General features: G+C 37.2%; 2 protein-coding genes across 2 annotated transcripts; both read right to left on the minus strand.

Moving 5' to 3' along the window:
* Positions 1-3124: 3124 nt before the first annotated feature.
* On the minus strand, positions 3125-4678 carry LOC110901610. The gene has a single exon (XM_022148420.1). It carries the CDS (start codon positions 4676-4678, stop codon positions 3125-3127), a length of 1554 nt encoding a protein of 517 aa, XP_022004112.1.
* Positions 4679-9459: 4781 nt separating this feature from the next.
* Positions 9460-14035, minus strand: LOC110899195 (NADH dehydrogenase [ubiquinone] iron-sulfur protein 7, mitochondrial). Its single transcript, XM_022146068.2, has 2 exons — positions 13568-14035; positions 9460-9952 (listed from the first exon to the last, which is right to left on the minus strand). Exons 1-2 carry the CDS (start codon positions 13969-13971, stop codon positions 9718-9720), a joined length of 639 nt encoding a protein of 212 aa, XP_022001760.1. The 5' UTR covers positions 13972-14035; the 3' UTR covers positions 9460-9717.
* Positions 14036-21030: the final 6995 nt, after the last annotated feature.

A 21030-nucleotide genomic window follows, 5' to 3' on the forward strand; every position in this document is an offset into this window, starting at 1 on the left:
CTTCATCCTCAATTCAACTTACCCTAAATTGCTGCTATGAAAGTTGAGCCTAAGCCTGAGCCTGAGTTACTGGATCAAGAACAAGATTCAAGACCAGACGATCAACAGATCAAGAAAGAACATAAAGATTACACCCAAATTGAACCGGCCACTGATGGATCTAAAAAAAATACCAAGAGGATAAACCAGTTACCGATGAAGTTGAAGTTGAACCTATGCAAGTGTTACCATCGAAAGCTGATATGAGCTAAATTTTAGAGAGAAAAACCCCAAAACCAAGCTACCAAAACGGTTAGCCGGTAACTACTTTTAACTACTCTTTCAACACTATTTACAATACAACCCTTACACTATCGTATTTTACAATTAACCCCCTTAACCTATCTACTGATGTACTAACTATCCACTAATAATCCCCCTTTATTAACTATCCACTGCTTAATAGCTATCCACTGATGTTACTACATAACAGTGGATATCATAACAGTGGGTACTACTAACAGTGGATATTACTAACATATCAATACCCCCCCCCCTATTAACATTCCTTGACCTCAAGGAAGTACAACAACAACAATCAGTTCTACAATTATTACAATACACAATCCGGAAATCTTAATTGAAAATCATGTTTAATTTCCCAAGTTGCTTTAGACAGTGGAAGGCCTTCCCATTGAACCAGTAGTACTTGAGCCACTGCTTTTTGACCCATTTTTACCACCCTTTGGTCTAACACTTTGAATGGCTGCAATGAAAATCTAGGGATTTTAGGAATAGGAGTAACTTTTGCTGGAGGTCCATGAACTGCTTTTAACAAGGACACATGAAAGACTGGATGTAATTGTGTGTCAGGGGGTAAATCCAACTTATAAGCCACCTCCCCTACTTTCTTGACAATCAGAAAAGGCCCATAATACTTTGGAGAAAACTTATTATACCCAGACATTCTTAAAGAAGATTGAATGTAGGGTCTGAGTTTCAAGTAAACCCAACTGCCTTCTGCAAACACCCTGTCAGTTCTGTGTTGATTAGCTTGTTGCCTTAGTCTGTTTTGAGCCACTATCAAAATGTTTCTTAAAATATTGACAGCCTCCTCTCATGCACACATCTCCTCATCTAAAGCAGCCATTTTTGTGTCTCTATGAACATATGGCACATGAATTGGTGGAGGGAACCCATAAAGGGTCTGGAAAGGAGTAGTCTTGATAGAAGTGTGGTAGTTGGTGTTATACCACCATTCAGCCAATGATAACCAAGAAACCCAAGACTCAGCATAATGAAGAACCATGCATCTAATATTAGTTTCCAAACACCTGTTTACCACTTCAGTTTGACCATCTGTTTGAGGATGGTAGGCAGTTGACATAGTGACAGAAATACCCTGCAACCTTGTAAACTCTTGCCAAAAGTTGCTAAGGAATATAGAATCCCTATCTGAAACAATGGTGGTTGGCTAACCATGCAATTTATACACATTGTCTACAAAAGCTTTGGCAACAGAATTTGCAGAAATGGGATGGGTCATGCCCATAAAATGAGCATATTTTGTCAATCTATCCACTACCACAAATATCACATTTTTACCCTTAGACTTAGGTAGTCCCACTATAAAATCCATACTGATCTCAGAAAACACACAAGTAGGAACTGGTAAAGGTTGAACCAAACCTGGTGAAGCTACTGTTTCATACTTGGACTGTTGACAAATTGTGCATTTTCTGACCCATTCCCTCACCATCTTAGACTGACCCTTCCAATAAAAGAACCCCTTAAATCTCTGTAATGTAGCATGGTACCCAGAGTGACCACCAACTGGAGAGTCGTGACAATACTGTAAAATCTGTTTCCTTAATGATGGGTCATTAGCAACAACCAATTTACCTTTCCTTCTTAATAATCCATTAATCCACTCAAAGTGACCCACAGGTTCACTTCTCTGCAACTTTTGGATAATATCAGAAAGATCATGATCATTGTTCCAAGCAGATTTAATCCTTTCTAGCAACAGTGGTTCAAAAGATGAAATGGATAAGGCATACAAAGAAGAACCTTGTACCCTAGAAAGAGCATCAGCAACCACATTGTCAATCCCCTTCTTGTATTGAATCTCAAAGTCATAGTGCATTAACTTCACCATCCAAGAATGTTGCAGGGGAGTAGTAATCTTTTGATCCAAGAAGAATTTCAAACTTTTCTGATCAGTCTTGATGATGAAATGATTAGAGATCAAATAATAATGCCACTGTTTGACTGCAAATAGTATGGCCAACAGTTCTTTATCATAGACATACATGGTTTGCTGTTTGGGTGACAATGCTTTACTAATGTAGGCCAGTGGGTGTTTGTCTTGCATTAAAACTGCCCCAATTCCTTTAGAAGATGCATCAGTTTCAACTACAAATACTTGATTCAAGTCTGGTAGGGCCAGTACAGGAGCTGAGCTTAGAGCAGACTTAAGCTGTTGGAATGAACTTTGTGCTGAATCAGACCACTTGAATCCATCTTTCTTTAACAAATCAGTCAGTGGTTTGGCCATGACTCCATAAGATCTGATAAACCTTCTATAGTACCCAGAAAGCCCCAAAAAACCCCTCAGCTGTTTGACATTTACCAGAACAGGCCATTGTAGAACAACTTCTATTTTGGTTGGATCAGTGGATACTCCTGCAGCAGTGATTACATGGCCTAAGTACTCCACCTTCTGACCTCCAAAACTACACTTGGTTTTCTTTGCAAGCAACTGATGTCTTCTTAAAGTGTCTAACACCTGTTGTAAGTGAACCACATGTTGCTGCATGTTTGGACTGTATATCAGTATATCATCGAAAAACACTAGTACAAACCTCCTTAAAAATGACTTGAAGGTTTGATTCATCAGTGCTTGGAATGTAGCAGGGGCATTAGTCAGCCCAAATGGCATGACTAAAAACTCAAACAAGCCTTGGTGAGTTCTAAAAGCTGTTTTATGAATATCTGACTCAAACATCCTTACTTGATGATATCCAGACCTTAAATCCAATTTTGAAAAAACAATTGCCCCTCTTAATTCTTCCAACAGTTCATCTATCAAAGGAATTGGAAATCTGTTCTTAATAGTGGCTTCATTTAACTGTCTGTAGTCAATTCACATTCTCCAAGTGCCATCTTTCTTTTTGACTAACACAACAGGTGCAGCAAAAGCACTTTTACTTTCCCTTATCACCCCAGAATCCAGCAATTCTTGAGTCATTTTTTCAATAACATCTTTCTGTAATGCCTGATATCTGTAAGACCTCAAGTTGATTGGCTTGTTCTCATTGGCCAAAGTAATTTGATGATCACAAGAACTTTTAGGTGGTAGAGCATTCGGAATTTGAAAAACATCATCATATTCTTCTATTATTGCTTGCAACTTTTCATCAATCACTGGTTCAGACACAGTTGAACCAAATGCTCCCTGACCTTCCACTTGTAGTAATTGCAGACCAAAAATCTGGGACTGAACCACCCCTGTCATGCTGTTCAACAAGTTAGCCATCTTATCATTTGAACATACTTCCATTTTGTTATTCTCAGTACCTTTCAACACATACTCCTTCTCATTGATCTTAAATTTCATGGTCAAATCAGTGAAATTCCAGATTATGTCTCCTAAAGTTGCCAACCATTGAACCCCTAATACCATATCATAGTTTTCCAAGGGTAAGACCAAAACATCAGCCATGAACCACACCCCTTGCATCATCCATTTGAAGTTTTTACACTTAAGACCACATTCCAACTGATTTCCATTTGCTACTGTCACTTTCATGGGTTTAACCTTCTGTAAGTCACATTGCAACTTCTTAATCAACTTGACATCGATGAAGTTATGGGTTAACCCAGAATCTGTTAGAATCAACAGTTTCCTGGTACCCATTGATCCTGTGATCTTCATTGTTGAAAATGAAGGAATACCTGTGATTGCATGCAATGAAATGTGAGGATTCTCTTCCACAACTTCTTCTTCTATCACAAGCTCCTCTTCTTCTGTATCATCAGACAACTCCAGATTGAATAACTGCTTATTTCTGCAATTATGACTTGGTGTAAATCTTTCATTGCCCCAGAAACACTCCCCATTCTCCCTTTTCTCAGCCATTTCCTTGGTGGTAAGCCTTCTTGTAGTTTTTGCAGGGACATAAGTAACAGCTTTTGGAGTAGGTAACAAGGGTAAACTATTGGCATTCATAGTGGGTGGTGGTTTCAATTGGTTGTTATAGGTTCTTTGATTATAGTTTGAACTGGTAGCAGTGTATTTCTTATTGTGCAGGTTTCCAAATAGGATATTATGTAAGTTCTCCTGTTGTTTGGTGATTGCATAAGCTTCTCTTAAGTTTCTTGGTTTAAAAGCTTTTACAAGACATCTTAATTCCATTCTTAACCCTCCTACAAACATACTCATAGCATAATCTTGTGGTATATTTACCTTGTTCAACAATGCATCAAAGGCGTCACAGTAGTCTTGTAGACTTCCTGTTTGATGCAGGTTCTTTAACTCCTCCATGGCATCTTCCAAAAGATCCATTGAAAACCTTGCAGTAGCAGATCGGCTATAGTCTTCCCAACTCACAGTATCAATGGTCAGATTGTTACTTCTAAGATAACCCTGATGCCACTGTAATGCTTTTCCTTCCAGATTAACCACTGCATATCTCATTTTTGAGTTTTCAGGAGTTTTATCCACCTCAAAGAAATGATTACTCTTGTATATCCACCCTTCCACATCATCCCATTGAATTTAGGAAAGTCTAACCTCCCCAGCCTTGCTAATCTGGCCTCTGGATTGCCCCCATTAACAACCATACCCCTATTGTTTTCCATCATTGTCATCTTATCCAACAGGGATTGTATCTGTAACTGAATTTGTGCTACAGCAGCCTTACTTTCTTCAGCATTTTGAGTAACTGTCTGCATGTTGTCACCGATCAATTAGGAATTGGCTTGAAGATCTTGCACAATAATCTCCAATTTTCCCAATGTTAACTGATTATCCTTACTTTGCTTCTCCATTTCTTGCTGCCTTGTACCAGTAGTCATGCTTATCGGAAATGAATTAAAGAAAATCAAGAAGTTCAAACGAATTTGAGAATGATTTGATCACAAACTGATCAAACCCGGAATGAATTGATCACGATTGATCAATCCAAGCTTCAAAGAACAGAACAAGGAATAGAAATGAATTGGAATCGATCAGAATTGCGCGAAATTAGCGGTGATGATGGTGACCGGAGCTCCGACGAGGGTCGGTGGCTCTGATACCAATGATTTGAGCTAAATTTTAGAGAGAGAAACTAGAGAGAGAGAAACCCCAAAACCAAGCTACCAAAACGGTTAGCCGGTAACTACTTTTAACTACTCTTTCAACACTATTTACAATACAACCCTTACACTATCGTATTTTACAATTAACCCCCTTAACCTATCTACTGATGTACTAACTATCCACTGATAATCCCCCTTTATTAACTATCCACTGCTTAATAGCTATCCACTGATGTTACTACATAACAGTGGATATCATAACAGTGGGTACTACTAACAGTGGAAATTACTAACATATCAGAAGCCCCACAATCTTCCGTAATCAAAAAATCAAAATCATCATCCAATCAATCAACTCTTACTCAAATCATCCCCACCATTCTCCTTCTTTTGATTAAACACGCTTGAAAAATTCACCAACATTTACTCTCCTTCTTTCATGATTGGACTTCACTGAAGCTATCGGTGAAGCTAGGTGCCCCACAGGGCCTGACGATGGTGTTAATTAGAGAACCTGCGACTGCTTCGGTGACTGGAAAGCGGCGCATGCGGTGGTCAGAGAAGCGGTGACCGGAGCTACGGTGGCGGAGGCGTGATTAATTACTCTTTTACGTCTTCTTGTATAAAATTTATTGCAGTCTCCCCACTTATTCTTCTCTTTTCTTATCTTATGAGCATCTAATGTTTCAGAATTCATATATAGGGAGCTAGGGTTAATTTGGTGAGGAGAAAGGGTTAATTTGGGGGGAAAATAGAGATCGAAATTGAGAGGGAACTAGGGTTGCAGGTTGTAACATGATTTTGATTAGTAACGAAAGAGAGAGAGAGAGAGAGAGAGTGAATTTCGGATCTAGTGAGGAGAAAGGGTTGATTAGATACGAAATGACAATAGTACCCTTCCATTTATAAGTAAAAAGACATAAATATCCAAGTCAACTAACCGTTGTCTAATATAAATTAGTGAAGGGACTTGATTGATTCCAATTAACAAACCACATGGACTTGATTGTTCGTTTTTTTCAAATGAGGGTTGAAAACGTGATTGGGTGTAAACTCTCGTGATTGAAAGTGTACTTTACTCTTTTTTAGAGCTTAACTTTTTACTATTCTTTATCAAATTCAAATAGGCTATTACTGTTGTCTATTTTTATTTACTGGCTAAGAGTAGTGGAAAAGGTAAATCTTATAGTTTTTTAAAGCTTTAACTTTTTTACTATTTCAATAGCTAGCCAATAGGTTATTCTCACATTCACAATTTTTGTTACAACTAAATGGCTTTACATACTTTAGTAAAAACCTCTATAATATTTTAGAATATATCATAAAATTGAGAATTTTATTATTTTTAAGAAAGGTCGATGTGTTATGGGTAGAACATTTTTAATATATATCTTGAGAATTTTATTATTTTTAAGAAAGGTGGATGTGTTAGATCGTGTGTAACAATGTCTATGCAAAAAAACATACATTTTTTCTATTAACTCAAACACCTTTTTAATTCTACTCTAAAATATAGACCTATGTCTACTATAGAACTTAAACTCTCAACTTCACGAAGAGGGACACATTTCGCTCTTTTCATACACCCTAGTATCGCTATGATAGGTTGTGTCTTAGTTTATATGGTTGTGTAATTATTTGACATTATGCGTAAATATGACGTGGACGCATGCGTAAATATGAACCTCAGCCTTGCATAAGGCTATTTCCTTCGTGCTGGTCCAAGGCATTGTGGAAATAGAAGAGTAGAAAGAAATACCAGTGTACAATAAATAGATTGAGAGAGCATAGTTTTGTGTGAAAAAAAAACATGTAAAATGCTTTGTATATACAGATAAAGTTTTCCTACAAAGTCTTCTAAAATAAGAAGGGTGAGAAGGCACAATGAATCGCTAAAATTTAACACAACGCCGATAAATATAACAGAATATTGAGAAAAAAAGACACAATGAGTCGCAAAAACAAATAATGACACAAATATAAAAAGACACAATGCTAAATAAAAAGACACAATCATCTAAACAATTCTGAAATCTACAAGCTAAATGTCCAAAAGCAAAAACCTAAAATCTCATATTGTAGAGTTTGAGGAGACGGTTCCAATGCTCCTTGAATGGATTCAATCAGAGTCCGTTTGATATCCTTCCTATTTTTAGGAGACTATGTATTTGATCATATAACCCATGGGACTTTGAAAAAAATTATTTGGTAAAAGTTAGGTAAAATCTATTGGATTAAAAAAAAAAAGATAAATGTATTTTTAATTTTAACGGTCATATGATCGTTGAATAGCATCTACCCTTAATTCTTATCGGTAACAATCAATAATAACTAAGTAATAATCAATGATAACTCACCGAAAGATGACTTTTTTTCCTTAGGATTGGGGACAGGTGTTCTGAGGCCGTTTTCCCCAACCTTCCTCGGTACCACTCCATATCCTCTAATACATAATATTACTAAATTCACTTTTTAAGGTGTGGTTTGTTTGCTCCCAACTATATTCACTAAGGCTATGTGGTATGGAAGAAGTGGAGAGGGCCATGGAGCCACGTGGGACGTGGTGCCAATGGTACATCGCTCCCCCTCAATCACCATGCGTGGTGATCGTGGGTTCTTCCACGAAGACCACGAGCCATCTTTGAAGATTTTGAGATATTTGATTGATGATGGAGGATAGTGGTGGACCATCATCACACCATATAGGTTGGTGATGAAGGATGGTGGTAGAGAATGGAATGATGTGACGTTGACATGAATGGTAATGATGATGATTAGAAATATCACCACACCTTATAGCCTAATATTCAACCATAAATAATATTATACTAATGTGTTTGTGCTACTAAAGTAAATAATGGAAATCCTATTCATACATTAATATTTAATACTAACTAATGCACATGTCAAGTATTTCGCTACCATACATATTGTGTGAGAGCCGAAGTGTGAAGTGTAGAGGACACTTTTTTTTATTACGTGTGAAGTATTGTTACATGCGAACAAGACGCGTGAAGTGTTACACACGAATAAGACTAATGATGTAACGAATACGACATGGTAAAGTGTGCCAGCATGAACTTGTGGTGACAAATTGATTGAAAATCCACTTCGCTACACATGTAAAACAAGTGGATATTTCGTTATAAGTGTATTTTCAAGTACAACATGATAATCATTTACCTTTTTAGGTACTTTTTGTAATTTCGATTATGTTTATAGTAAACACACAATACATCATTTAAGTCGAATGACGTTCACATCTCACCTAACACGATAAAATAATTTTGAAGAATAAACTAATAAAATCCGTTCTTCAAACCAAAGGTAACAAAATTTTCAGGACATAAGAGCTTCCGCAATTGGAGCCCCGCGAACGTTCGTGGTGTGGCCTAGCGCTAAGCTGGAGGAGAAGGGCAACGATGATTCCTGAGGTGAAAGTCTGCCTATAAGGTCCATAAACGAAGAAGAAGAATGTGAATCGTAGAAGAGAGGGTGGCTGATGTTTGTAGGGAGTTTCTTCGGTTGCTGATGTGCAGGGGCGGCCCTGGGGGTGGGCGGGGAGGACCACCGGCCAACGCCCGATATTTCGAAGGGCAACGTTATTTAAAAAAAAAACTCCATAATGTATATGCAAAAAAAAAAAATAATAATAATAAAGTACACCTATAAAAACACCAACATATTTACAAAACTATTCTTATGATTTAGATTAGTTATTAGCCTATTCACATTAGGTTTAGACCTTTAGCGAGTCCAATACCCAATTTCGTTAAAACCTAAGGCACATTTTTTCGAGCTCGAACAAGGTACACGAATTCTCAGGGCCGGCCCTGCTGCAAACAACCTAGCAAAAAATAGTCATTTCACCAACAATCTTTCCTTTTAGGTGCCATTACAAAAACTGTATATGAACGTTATAAACAAGTGAGGTTTCATATTTTAGATACAAGGTTTGAATGTAGAATATTTAAAATCATAAAGTTGATCATTTAGGTTAGTTCTGAAATTTGTATTTTATTAAACTCACAAGCAATAAGTAATTAAACAATGTTGTTATGACAATTTAAACATAACTCATATTCCAAAGTAAGCATTTTCAATAATATATCTAGTGTCACAAAATGATAAGCACATCATCACCTTATCAATTGTGACCAAATACAAACAAACACAAACCCAACAAAATCCCACTTATAGTCTTGTATTTCCATAGCTGGTGCAAATTAAGCACTAAATAATATAATTAACAAAAGTTCGTAAACAGAACAAGCATTTTTAGGTGTCTTATTCAATCCCCATTTTAACAAAAAACAACAAACAGCCATAGAAAAACCATTTTTGGGTGTGTGATAGTTGCATGATACATGAGCAGGAATAGCAAACACACAACTTATTTGGTGAAAAAACACAGTTCAGTGAGAAGTGAGAACCTCACTTGGTCCACCAGTGAAGGAAGTCCTTGCGTCGGTTGATCTTTTTCTGCAGCTGGAGAAGCCCGTATAAGAGAGCCTCGGCTGTCGGTGGGCACCCAGGGACGTAAATGTCAACTGGGACGATCCTGTCACAACCCCTGACGACAGAGTATGAGTAGTGGTAGTATCCACCACCATTTGCACAGCTTCCCATGGATATCACCCACCTTGGCTCGGGCATCTGGTCATACACCCTGCAAGTGAATTTACCATTTCAGTCTAACATGTAATCATTTTATATATAGCACAAGAATTTGGTAAAACAAATGTCATGAAAAGTTGGTCAAAGCAGAGTCGACTAAAATTCTTGTGAGATGGTCAATTTGTTTGTGAATGCATAGAAATGTGTCACTTTACTATATATCTTTTATCACCTATTTCAGTTTATATGTGATACAAGACAAATATGCACAGAAGCACGTAACCCAAGTACACAATACTATTAAAAGAACCACTTCAGGGGTTTATTCTGGACCACACTGGTTCTAAACTTAGCCTGCAATGGTTCCATATTTTGTTGGTTTTGTTTTCATTTGCCTGTTCTGGTTAGGTTTAATATTAAAATAATGCATCGCCATAATTACATTCTTTTTTCAGTTACCATAAGAAACTATTTGGGAAAACTCACAGGTTCCTCCCAATACCATGCTAAACAGTGGGACCAGATAAAGTGCAGCTTACGTAAACAATAAATAGGCTTTCAAACATAAAGAAAGAAAGAAAGATACATGTCTGCAGCTAAAGGTATACATCCTGTCACAAGACAATAAACTAACAGGCATATTCTATAGCTTCAATATAAATAATGAATGTTATTCAACTACTTCAAACCTAAATTTTCAGAATATATTTGATAGATGATCAATATAGCAGTCATACCAACTACGGAGTGGCAATAACCCAGGTGGATTGAGCAAAACACTTACCAATTATTCCCATTTAGAAATAGTATGAGGTAAGGTTTACACACACCAAATCTGTGATAAAGTATTCAGACCACACAAAGGGAAAGTTAAAAATGAAAAGGAGAGTGCAACTACCAAACAAAACAATGTTATTTTCTTCTTTTATGAACTGCAGTATGGGTATTATATACAAAACGATGAGTTTCATCAACCTGGAAAACTTAAACACACGAGTGTATTATGCAGCCAACCAACATAGCTGAGACTTCATACCATAGTTGTCGATAGCGAATAGCGACAAGGCACCTATAGGCTATGCAGTTAAAGTGGTCCAAAATCGAATAGCGGTCAAGGTCCGCTATATGATATATAGGTTATAGCGGTGGTACAGCGGTAATTTTTATACCATGCATAATTTATGTATTTTTATATATATATATATATAAATATATCTTTGAAAAATATTAATAGTAATATCAAAATTCATAGTAATATCAATCTGTCACAAATCAAATACTAATAGTAACTTTGACGTATTTAATTTAAGAATTAACACAATTAAACACCGTTACTGCTATAACCGCTATAGGCCACTGCTATAGCACCACTATCGCACCGCTATAGCGGTATTTAGCACCGCTAATAGCGGAACCGCTATAGGCCACCGCTATTTGGACCACTACACACCCTGAGGTCCGCTAACCGCTATAGCACCGCTATTGACTGCTTAGCCTATAGGCTACGTAGCGAATAGCGACAAATAGCGACGGCTATTTTATAAATAGTGATTACACTAGAAAATAATTTTTGAACATTTTTATATGTATATTACATCAAAATACCCTTGTATATATGCTATTTTACATGTATATTAACAAACACTAATAGTTAGTAGCAAAAAATGAGTTTCTGAACTGGAATTTAATTGAACTCGTGCGTGCCCGCACGTCCTGCGGACACGAATGCATCTCCGAAAAAAAAACTGTCGCTATGACATATAGCGACACTTGGTCGCAAGGCTACATAGCGCGCTGTAGCCGCTATTAACAACTATGCTTCATACAAAGTACATAAAATAATTGCTCTGCTTAAATACATGTTTGCAGATAACTTGTTGGAATGAAATGTAATGTTCTGCTGCTCATTGAAGTGGCAACAATCGATTTTGACTTCCAACTGGTTAAAAAGGTAATCAAAATAATGAAAAAAAGAACATCGTGGTGGATGAATTTAAATTTAAATTTCACTTTTCTCGACTATAAATTACTCCACAGTGAATGTTGAAATGAATTTGACACAAACAATCAAGCTAACTATCTAGCCATTAAAAGTGCGCCTCAGCAGCCCTCAGGTGCATGCAAGCTGCAAGGCGATCAGAAAAACACACCAAGGCCACGAAGCAGCACTTAATGCACATGTGGGTCAAAACTGGTCAAAATTAGGGTATGAAGAAGGCTGACGTGTAAATATGAGCAAAACTTAAGTAAAAGAGACGAGAAGGAAACAACTTTTGGTTTTACGTAGAGCAATGCCTTGAGTACATGAGGCTCTTGCCTCGTGACTCGGCTTTCGGGTTCTTAATACCTCAGTGCGCATCACACCTTCCAATTCACCAACCATGCTAACTATTTATATTTGTACCTCTATGACATGAGTTTTCTAAAAGTGACACAATTAACCAATCTAATGTTCTGATCTATCTTTGGAAAGGCAAATAGACAAATAACAGTCATGAACATGCACAACCCTATTCGAGTAGTAAATCAAAATCCCAATTTATCCTCAAGCAGAACAAACAAACCAAAATCCATTCAAACTAGCTACCAGCGGCCAGAAAAAAAAAACTTCCCTTTGGTGTGTGCTTGTTTGTTTGTAGGTGCCATCTTTCAAAGATACACAAGCATAAACAACATAATAGTCCACACTCAATAGTCATGAAACCCTAGAAATCCTAAACAAAAAATAAAGAATACAGAAGCAATAATTACCAAACTACTACATAGAGTCGGTGTGTATTTTGATCATCTCATAGTTAAAAATACAGATATATAAGAAAGAAGTTAATTAGAAATGCAAAATAAGTCAAAAAGAAAAGTACATCCAAGCCAACTATCATACGATACGATAACGAATTACAAGGAAAATGCCTAATCATTGAGCCCCTTATCAGCATACAGAATCTCCACTGACCACTATCCATCATATACATATTCAATATTCCTCTTCAAGGCTGGCCACATCTTGAATCCATTGTTAATTACAATAAAACAATCTCATAAGTTCTTCTAAAATAACCTCAAGCACAAGCAAAACTTAAATTCATTCAAACTAGCTACCAGTGGCCAGATAAACAGTACAACAGTCAACACTCCATAGCCCTAAAACCCTACAAAAGAAACCTAAACAATAACAAAATATTCAGAAGCTATTAATTGCCACACAACACAAGTAATAACCAAACTATTGCATACAGTCCATATGAATTCGTTCATTGTTAAAAATACAGATACGTAACAGAAAGGTTATTTATAGTGCTTTATTTATGTCTAAATTTCGGTAAATGATCCTAAAACCCACGAGAACTCCAATCTTTCCCAGTCTTGTCAATAATGAGCGAGAATAAAAAACATATATACAAATTAGACCTCAATTACGTAAAACACTGCGCCTTTGCGCTTCGCACCTTGGATTTAGACCCTATCGCTTTGGTGCGCCTCAAAACCAAAGTTCTGTCCATACTCAATACTCATGAAACCCTAAGCAAAGGTTCTGTCCATACTCAACAGTCATGAAACCCTAGAAACCCTAACCAAAAACAAAATTACACAGAATCTCCAATCTCTAGAACCTACTAATCACCAAACCACAACATATATAAAAACAGAAAGGTCAAGAAACACATACTTTCTCAAAGCAGGAGCCATCTTGTTGGTAAGAGTACCAGCAACAATCATACAATCACTCTGCCTAGGGCTAGGCCTGAAAATAATCCCAAACCGATCCAAATCATACCTAGCAGCACCGGTATGCATCATCTCAACCGCACAGCACGCCAGACCGAACGTCATGGGCCAGATCGATCCACGACGGGCCCAGTTCATCAGATCGTCCACCTTCGAGATCACAAATTCAGCCGTTTTTGATAGACCTGCAGGTGAAGATGTGGCCGGTGGACCTGGCCGTGAGTACGGCGCCGGAGAGGAGAAACCTTCCGCTAACGCCGGGACGGTAGTGTGGATCGATGCGGCGGCGCGTGTGGAGGACGCGAGGAGAGAGAGGCGGTGCGATTGTCTAGCTAGGAGAGCCATTTTGCAGGCGTTGTTTTGTTTTGTTGAGGTTGAAGAAGGAGAAAGGGGGTGGGGTAGATTTAAGTTGAGTCGGTTCGGGTCGGTTTGATGTTTATATATGGGTGGGTTGGTGTTGGGAATTAATGTTATTGTTAGGCATAGGAATGATACATGATGGGTTAGTTGGGCATCTTCGTGTTTCAATTGTTATCATAAATCAAATATTAGACTTATTCTTAACGTTGTTAAAGGGATTAGGGGTAACACCTTTCGTAGTTGTGTGAATTTCTAATATGACATGAGTGTAACATGTAATTTGTGGGGTTTGGATTTCGTTTAAATGGGTTGGGATCAATTTTAACATGTTTAGCTAAAATGGTTTGGGTTTATGTCAGTTGGGATGACCTGTTTAACTAAATTGTTTTTGTTTTTTTTTTTCTTATAAATCAAAATAGTTCGGCATTTTATGTCAAGATCTAAAACTTATAAGAGAAACGGATGTGAAGTTTTTATAATTAAAATGCAATTGTTTTATATATACTAGTTTATAGACCCATATATTACATGGGTTTTATGATAGAAAATGAAAGGCTTTAAGATAATCATGGAGTTGATCGAGTTCTTTCGGGAAATAAATGTGTTTTCCATTTATATAACCTTGAATGAGTTTTTTAAAATAAATATGTTATTGTTGAGGTTGGTTACGTTTGAAGGACACAACGATTATAAGTTTTAAATTATTTTTTATATTTCATATTATTTCTTGCATCACACATCATAAATATAAATTTTGATATGAATACATATAACCCGAATATGAACTATGCATACAAAATTATAGAAAATATAATATTACTCGTTTTAAATGATGCGTTTATGAAGTAAGAATTTTGTTTTTGAATACAAAATATTTAGTATATTTTATTTCATATTAATATTTTCATGTTTTAAAAAGTGTTATCAAAGTAGAAGTCGTAATAGATTTAGTTCATGATCTAAGATTATATATTAAACATATATATATATATATAAATTGTTTATACATATGTTTAACATTTGTGAAAACGATAATAACAAATTATAAACATGATGAGGTTGTAAAATTTTGTTTACGTCAAATAGTGATGGATGTATAAATTTTTGGTTATCCAATCTTCTTTTGATAATTAAGCATGTTTTTATTTATTAAAGTAGAGATATTATATTAAAGTATTGGTAAGTAAATAACTAATATTAATTAGAGTAAATTACAAGTTTTGTCCTTTATGTTTGTATCAAATTGCAGGCGCTGTCCTTTACCTTTAAAATTGATAACTTTTGTACTTTATGTTTGAAAATGTTGCACATTATGTCCTTTAGCCCTAACCTAGTTATTTTTTGAGTAAATTACACAGATTGTCCTTTAATTACATCCTAAATTGCAGTCCCAGCCCTTTGCCTTTAATTTGTGCATTCCATGTCCTTTAAATAACAAATTTGCACACTCCTTGTCCTTTTCTCCAAACCCCATCCAACAACCCAGTTAAATGTACTCATGTGCCTCTCACATGATGGGTAAAATTGTAAATAACCTTCCACCTACCGTTAAAAACCCCAGGAGTGTCTTCTGATAACATAATGAAGATGACAATTTAATGAACAACAGCATATCTATAGGCAATTTAATCACAACACATGAAGATGACAAGTGCAGCACATGTATCAGTTATCACGATTGACAATTAACATAAATATAACAAAATCACATCTTCACTTTGCACATTTAAAACCACCAATCGGTCAAAACAAACCATCAGACATCCTACCATATTGACATATAAGCTGTTTATATATAAAAAAAGAATCATATCATCATCTTCAACTTCCTACCATATTGACACCGCCACCCGACATCCCGACTGCCTCCTATATTTCCGGTGACCACAACCACCAGATTCAACCCAAACGACTGCCAACCCTATGAGAATCACTACAGAACGCGAGACGGGGTTTAAGATCATAAAATTATCACGATTAAAGCGAACTAGCAACATTGGACACTTACAATCTTACCCGATCAGATTCGAAGCCTTACCGGGGTACGAAGACCTGAACAGAAACGCTGTTAAAGTTATGCTTCGAATTCCGGCGGCTAAAGACAGCAGGAGGGTGAAGAGAGTAGCGTTTGGGCGCCGCACATCACCATTATTCAATCCCACGAAACCACCTCCTCCACCACCGGCTGCGGCAGCCGCCAGTGGCCCCTGTTCTGCCGCCGTCGTAACGGTGGTTCTTCCCACTGTCGCTGCACTCGCGACACTCTCTCTCTCTCTCACCTCTGACTCTCTCTCTCACCTTGCTTTATCTCTAAATGTGCAGATTAAGAGGGGTGTGTACGGAGTGATACAAGGGAGCTCGGAGAGGGAAGGGTGGCGTGGAGGCGTTTTAAACCAGCAAAAGTGAAGGTCGGAGTCCTGGGGTTTTTAAGGGTAGGTGGAAGGTCATTTACAATTTTACCCATCATGTGAGAGGCACATGAGTGCATTTAACTGGGTTGTTGGATGGGGTTTGGAGAAAAGGACAAGGAGTGTGCAAATTTGTTATTTAAAGGACATGGAATGCACAAATTAAAGGGAAAGGGCAGGAACTGCAATTTAAAGTGTAATTAAAGGATAATTTGTGTAATTTACTCTTTTTTTTTGTTAAATCTCATTATGTACAAGACACATAAGGGCATTTTTGTAATTTCATTTTTTAGAGAAATTTGTTTAATTAACTTAAAATAAATATTGTCTCTTTTTGAGAGAAGATTTTCTACCACGCCTGACTATGAAGAGCTTCGAGTCTATCCCCACCTCATCACACCATTCAGACACATATATCTCCCTCTTTCTACCCTCTCTCGCTTAAAAAACACAATCACCTCCACCTCCACAGTCGCTGTCACCACTCCCCACCACCACCGCCGCCATCCCCTTCCACCCCCTCACCTTGTCGCCTTCACCACCTCCATCACCAACCCCAACTGCACCACCGCCTTCACCAACCCCATCGGCCCCACCACAAAACCCTATTCAAGATTTCAACACAAAACATAGATCTGTTAACCAAATCCTCCAAGATGTGATTTTTCTGATACCCTTTAAGGGTTCTATAATGGCATCCTCACAATCCCATAAACCTCATGCTACTCAGCTAGGTCATCTTCACTTTACACTGCTATGAAAATTCAAGAACACAAACAAAACCCTAACAAATCCTTCCAAAATTCAAAACTGAAAAACAGAATCACCGCACCAGACGATGTCGTAAGCGCTGAAGATTTTGTACTGGATGAACCTGCTGCCATGGATGAGAGTGGCCGGGATGTTGATGATTCCGGTGACCGGCTGCGGCGGCGTAGGAGGAGCCGCAACGTCGGAGGAGATTTTGGTGTCGGAAGGGGACGTTTGTTTCCGTTCGAATCAGTTGAGAAGATGTTAGCTTTGATGAGGTATGTTTTGGAGATCACTTCTAGGAATTAGTGTTCTTGGAATACGAGATTGTCGAATTCAGATAGGAAATCGTCATCATCTTTATTTTCTGTATATTTTGTGAATATACCATTCCAATAAATCTTGATTGAATTTGATAAGTGGATATTTACCCGTGGATCAGTGAGCGGTTGTATCTTTACTCTCTCTAAATGTAATAATCTGAACTTAAAAGTTGACTGTGATGTGGAGTGTATGATTTAAAGAAATCACAAAAGCATTGAAAATTTTGTTTTTACGACGATGTCTTTGAAATTGGTGTTTAAATTTTGTAAAAGTTCGAAGGGTATTTCTTTAAGTGGGGGTAGATGATGGTGTGGGGTGGATGGTGGTGGTGGTGGTGAATTGGGGGTGGGGAGAGGTGAGAGAGCAGATTTTTGGTGGCTGATGTTGAGCCCTAATTATTGAGGTGTTATCAGGGTATTAAAAGGGAGAAACACAAATGGGGAGGTGAAATGACCGTTCTACCCTCATGTGCAGTGCACATGACATTAGTTAACAGAAAATTATAACTGGGTTTGCCCTAAAGGACATAACGTGCAACATTTTCAAACATTAAGTACAAAAATCATCAATTTTAAAGATAAAGGACAGCGCCTGAAATTTGAGATAAACATAAAGGACAAAACTTGTAATTTACTCTATTAATTATTAAGGATTAAAAATATTGAAGAGATATAATCATGAATATAAGATTATTTCTAATAGATATTAAATTCAATTATTTAATAGTCTTTATATTAATTTATTATTATTTACTATAAGGTTGAGATAGCATGATAAATTGCCACATGGCATTTTGGTGATTTTTTTTTATTTTGAGAGAATGCCATGTGGCATTAAAGTTACTCTTTTATTAGTATTAGATTTGATTTCGTTTATAGATGTAACTTTATAGTATTAATATGAGAAATTAATATAAAAAAATCTGGTTAAATGGTTGTGTTAGTGTCAACTCGCGAATATTTGGGTCATGTTCAAGTTCATGTCAACTTTTTGGGTTTGTGTTAGATTGGACCCCCAAACACGACCCATTTAACACCTCTAACCCTAATTAGTCTTGTTCTTGTATGAGATATCCTAGACTAGCGCTGGAATTACGAGGTTTCAATATGTTCAATGCAGCGATGGACTAGATCGAATAATTGATAAAATGACTAAGGTCATCTGTTTAGGTGATCGACGCACGATCAGGAACTAATAACAAAAAAGTAATTAATTATGAACAACCATGTAACAATATCTGGTCTATAGAATGGACTACAAGTCACGTCATCTTAATCGTTTTAGTCATCTCTGCATTGTAAACACATATGTATAGGCTTAGATCATATCAAAATGTTTTTCCCATATATAGATCTCTATCGCATATACAACATTTATTTTCACATCAGGTTTGGTTGTAGAAGAAGCTTTGTCATTGTTGGTGCATATTCTGTGGCAACAACTAATAGTTTAGCCTTTGGATATCTTATAACGAGCTTAGTATAATGTTTATGTGGTTAGTGAGTAGAAACAAATTGGGCTTGGAGATGGGTGTAGCCCAAGTCGTGTAGTATATATTATATAATCTCTTGTATCATGTGGCATTAGGTTAGCCCTTTATACATATGGAGAACTAGAGTGAGAGAGAGAATTCGTGGGTTTGCAAGTAATCAATGAAATCGTCTGTGATTGTGTTTGTTCTTGTAGTCTTGAATTGATTGTAAACAGTTAGTTTGATAATCAATAGAAGGTGGTTTAAAGTAATTCGTGTTTGTAAGTTCTACTCGTTTTCCGTGTTCATCAGATCAAGAGGATTCCGCAATCTTGATTCGTTTGTCAATCTTTTCAAGATCCACGGTGAAAGGGATCTACAGGCTACAACCGCAGTGAGACCAAACTCTTTGTGGCGAGCCTAACCGTAATGAGATGAAGATCCAAACTCTTACGTGGTTAAGTATGCTTACTGGATTTCTACGTTGACAAGTCTAGTTTGTGTATTCTACATTGTATCCAACAAATCTCAACAAGAATCAAGATGAGTGAGCGATCATAGGCATGAAGTCCTTTATATGAGCTCTTCTTCTTTTAGACATGTAAAATACTTTACTCTCCATTAATCTAAAACATCCTAATATTGAAAGCCTAAACCCTCCATTAAAATTTGCAATATATTGGGTGTCCTCTTCATGAGTATGTGTGAAATAAGTTCATATTATAATTGTGTCTCCATTAGGTTTTTAGATTTCTATAATTGATCTCAAAAGCGTGTTTTCTAATATTGTTTTGTTTTGTGTGTGTGTGTGTGCGCGCGCGCGCATGTATGGTGCAAAAGGATTTATTTTCCATGTTCTTAATATCAAAATGGGAATTGTAATCAACTGAAATTTTAATGTGTTTTTATTGAGTTTTCAGCTCTTCATACTTAAAACAACATTAGTAAGGGGTACATGAATGTTGTCAAATTCGTCACCAATATAGTCATACCAAAGAACTACATAGGTAAGCCTGAAGGATACCGAATGTTGTCAAGCTAATAACGGAGGTTATGTGGGGTCATATCAATTTATAACTAATAAAAGGGGGTGCTATTAGTTGTTTAGGGAGCTTAATCCCATTTCTTGTTTGTTAATGGGGACGCTATTGGTTGAGGTTGGATGAGGTGGCGCATACATGACACTGAGGTGGAGCAATGGAGCCCCTAGGGCTCCATTCCATACCCTGTAACCTAATGTAAGAATAATATTCAACTTGATTATTTCATTAATTGACAAAGGATATATATAATACAAGAGAATCCAACTAAATCTCCTAATTATGGAGATAATGATTTACATATATTTTACATATATCGTATGTGCTATTACACCCCCGCAGTTGAGACGGCGGGAGGGCCGATGTTGAGACTGGTACGAAAATCATCAAACAAAACTCGTGGAAGACCCTTCGTGAAGATGTCGGCAATCTGATGACGCGACGGAACATGTAAGACTCGAATACTGCCACGTTGCACCTGCTCGTGAACGAAGTGGATGTCAAGCTCAATGTGTTTAGTTCGTTGATACTGAACAGGGTTGCCAGAGAGATAAACAGCACTGACATTGTCACAGTAGACTAAGGTGGCAGTAGAAAGAGGATGATGAAGCTCGAGAAGAATATTACGCAACCAACAAATATCGGCAACCATATTTGCAACAGCGCGATATTCGGCCTCAGCACTTGAACGAGAAATAGTCGGTTGACGTTTAGAAGACCATGAAATGAGATTTTCGCCCAAGTAAACACAATAACCTGAAGTTGAACGACGCGTGTCCGGGCAACCAGCCATCAGCGTCAGTATAAGCCACCAGACGTAAATCAGGAACGGGTCCTAGATGAAGACCATAAGCCGATGTGCCTTGAAGATAGCGTATAATGCGCTTTAGTGCATTCCAGTGATCAATCGTAGGAGCATGCATATGCACGCAGATCTGCTGAACTGCAAAAGATATGTCTGGTCTAGTAAAAGTGAGATACTGAAGGGCACCTGCGAGACTACGGTAGGTAGTCGGGTCTTCGTATAACGGACCAGAGGCAGCAGATAACT

Source organism: Helianthus annuus, chromosome 13 (assembly GCF_002127325.2).
Source record: "Helianthus annuus cultivar XRQ/B chromosome 13, HanXRQr2.0-SUNRISE, whole genome shotgun sequence".
NCBI lineage: Eukaryota > Viridiplantae > Streptophyta > Magnoliopsida > Asterales > Asteraceae > Helianthus > Helianthus annuus.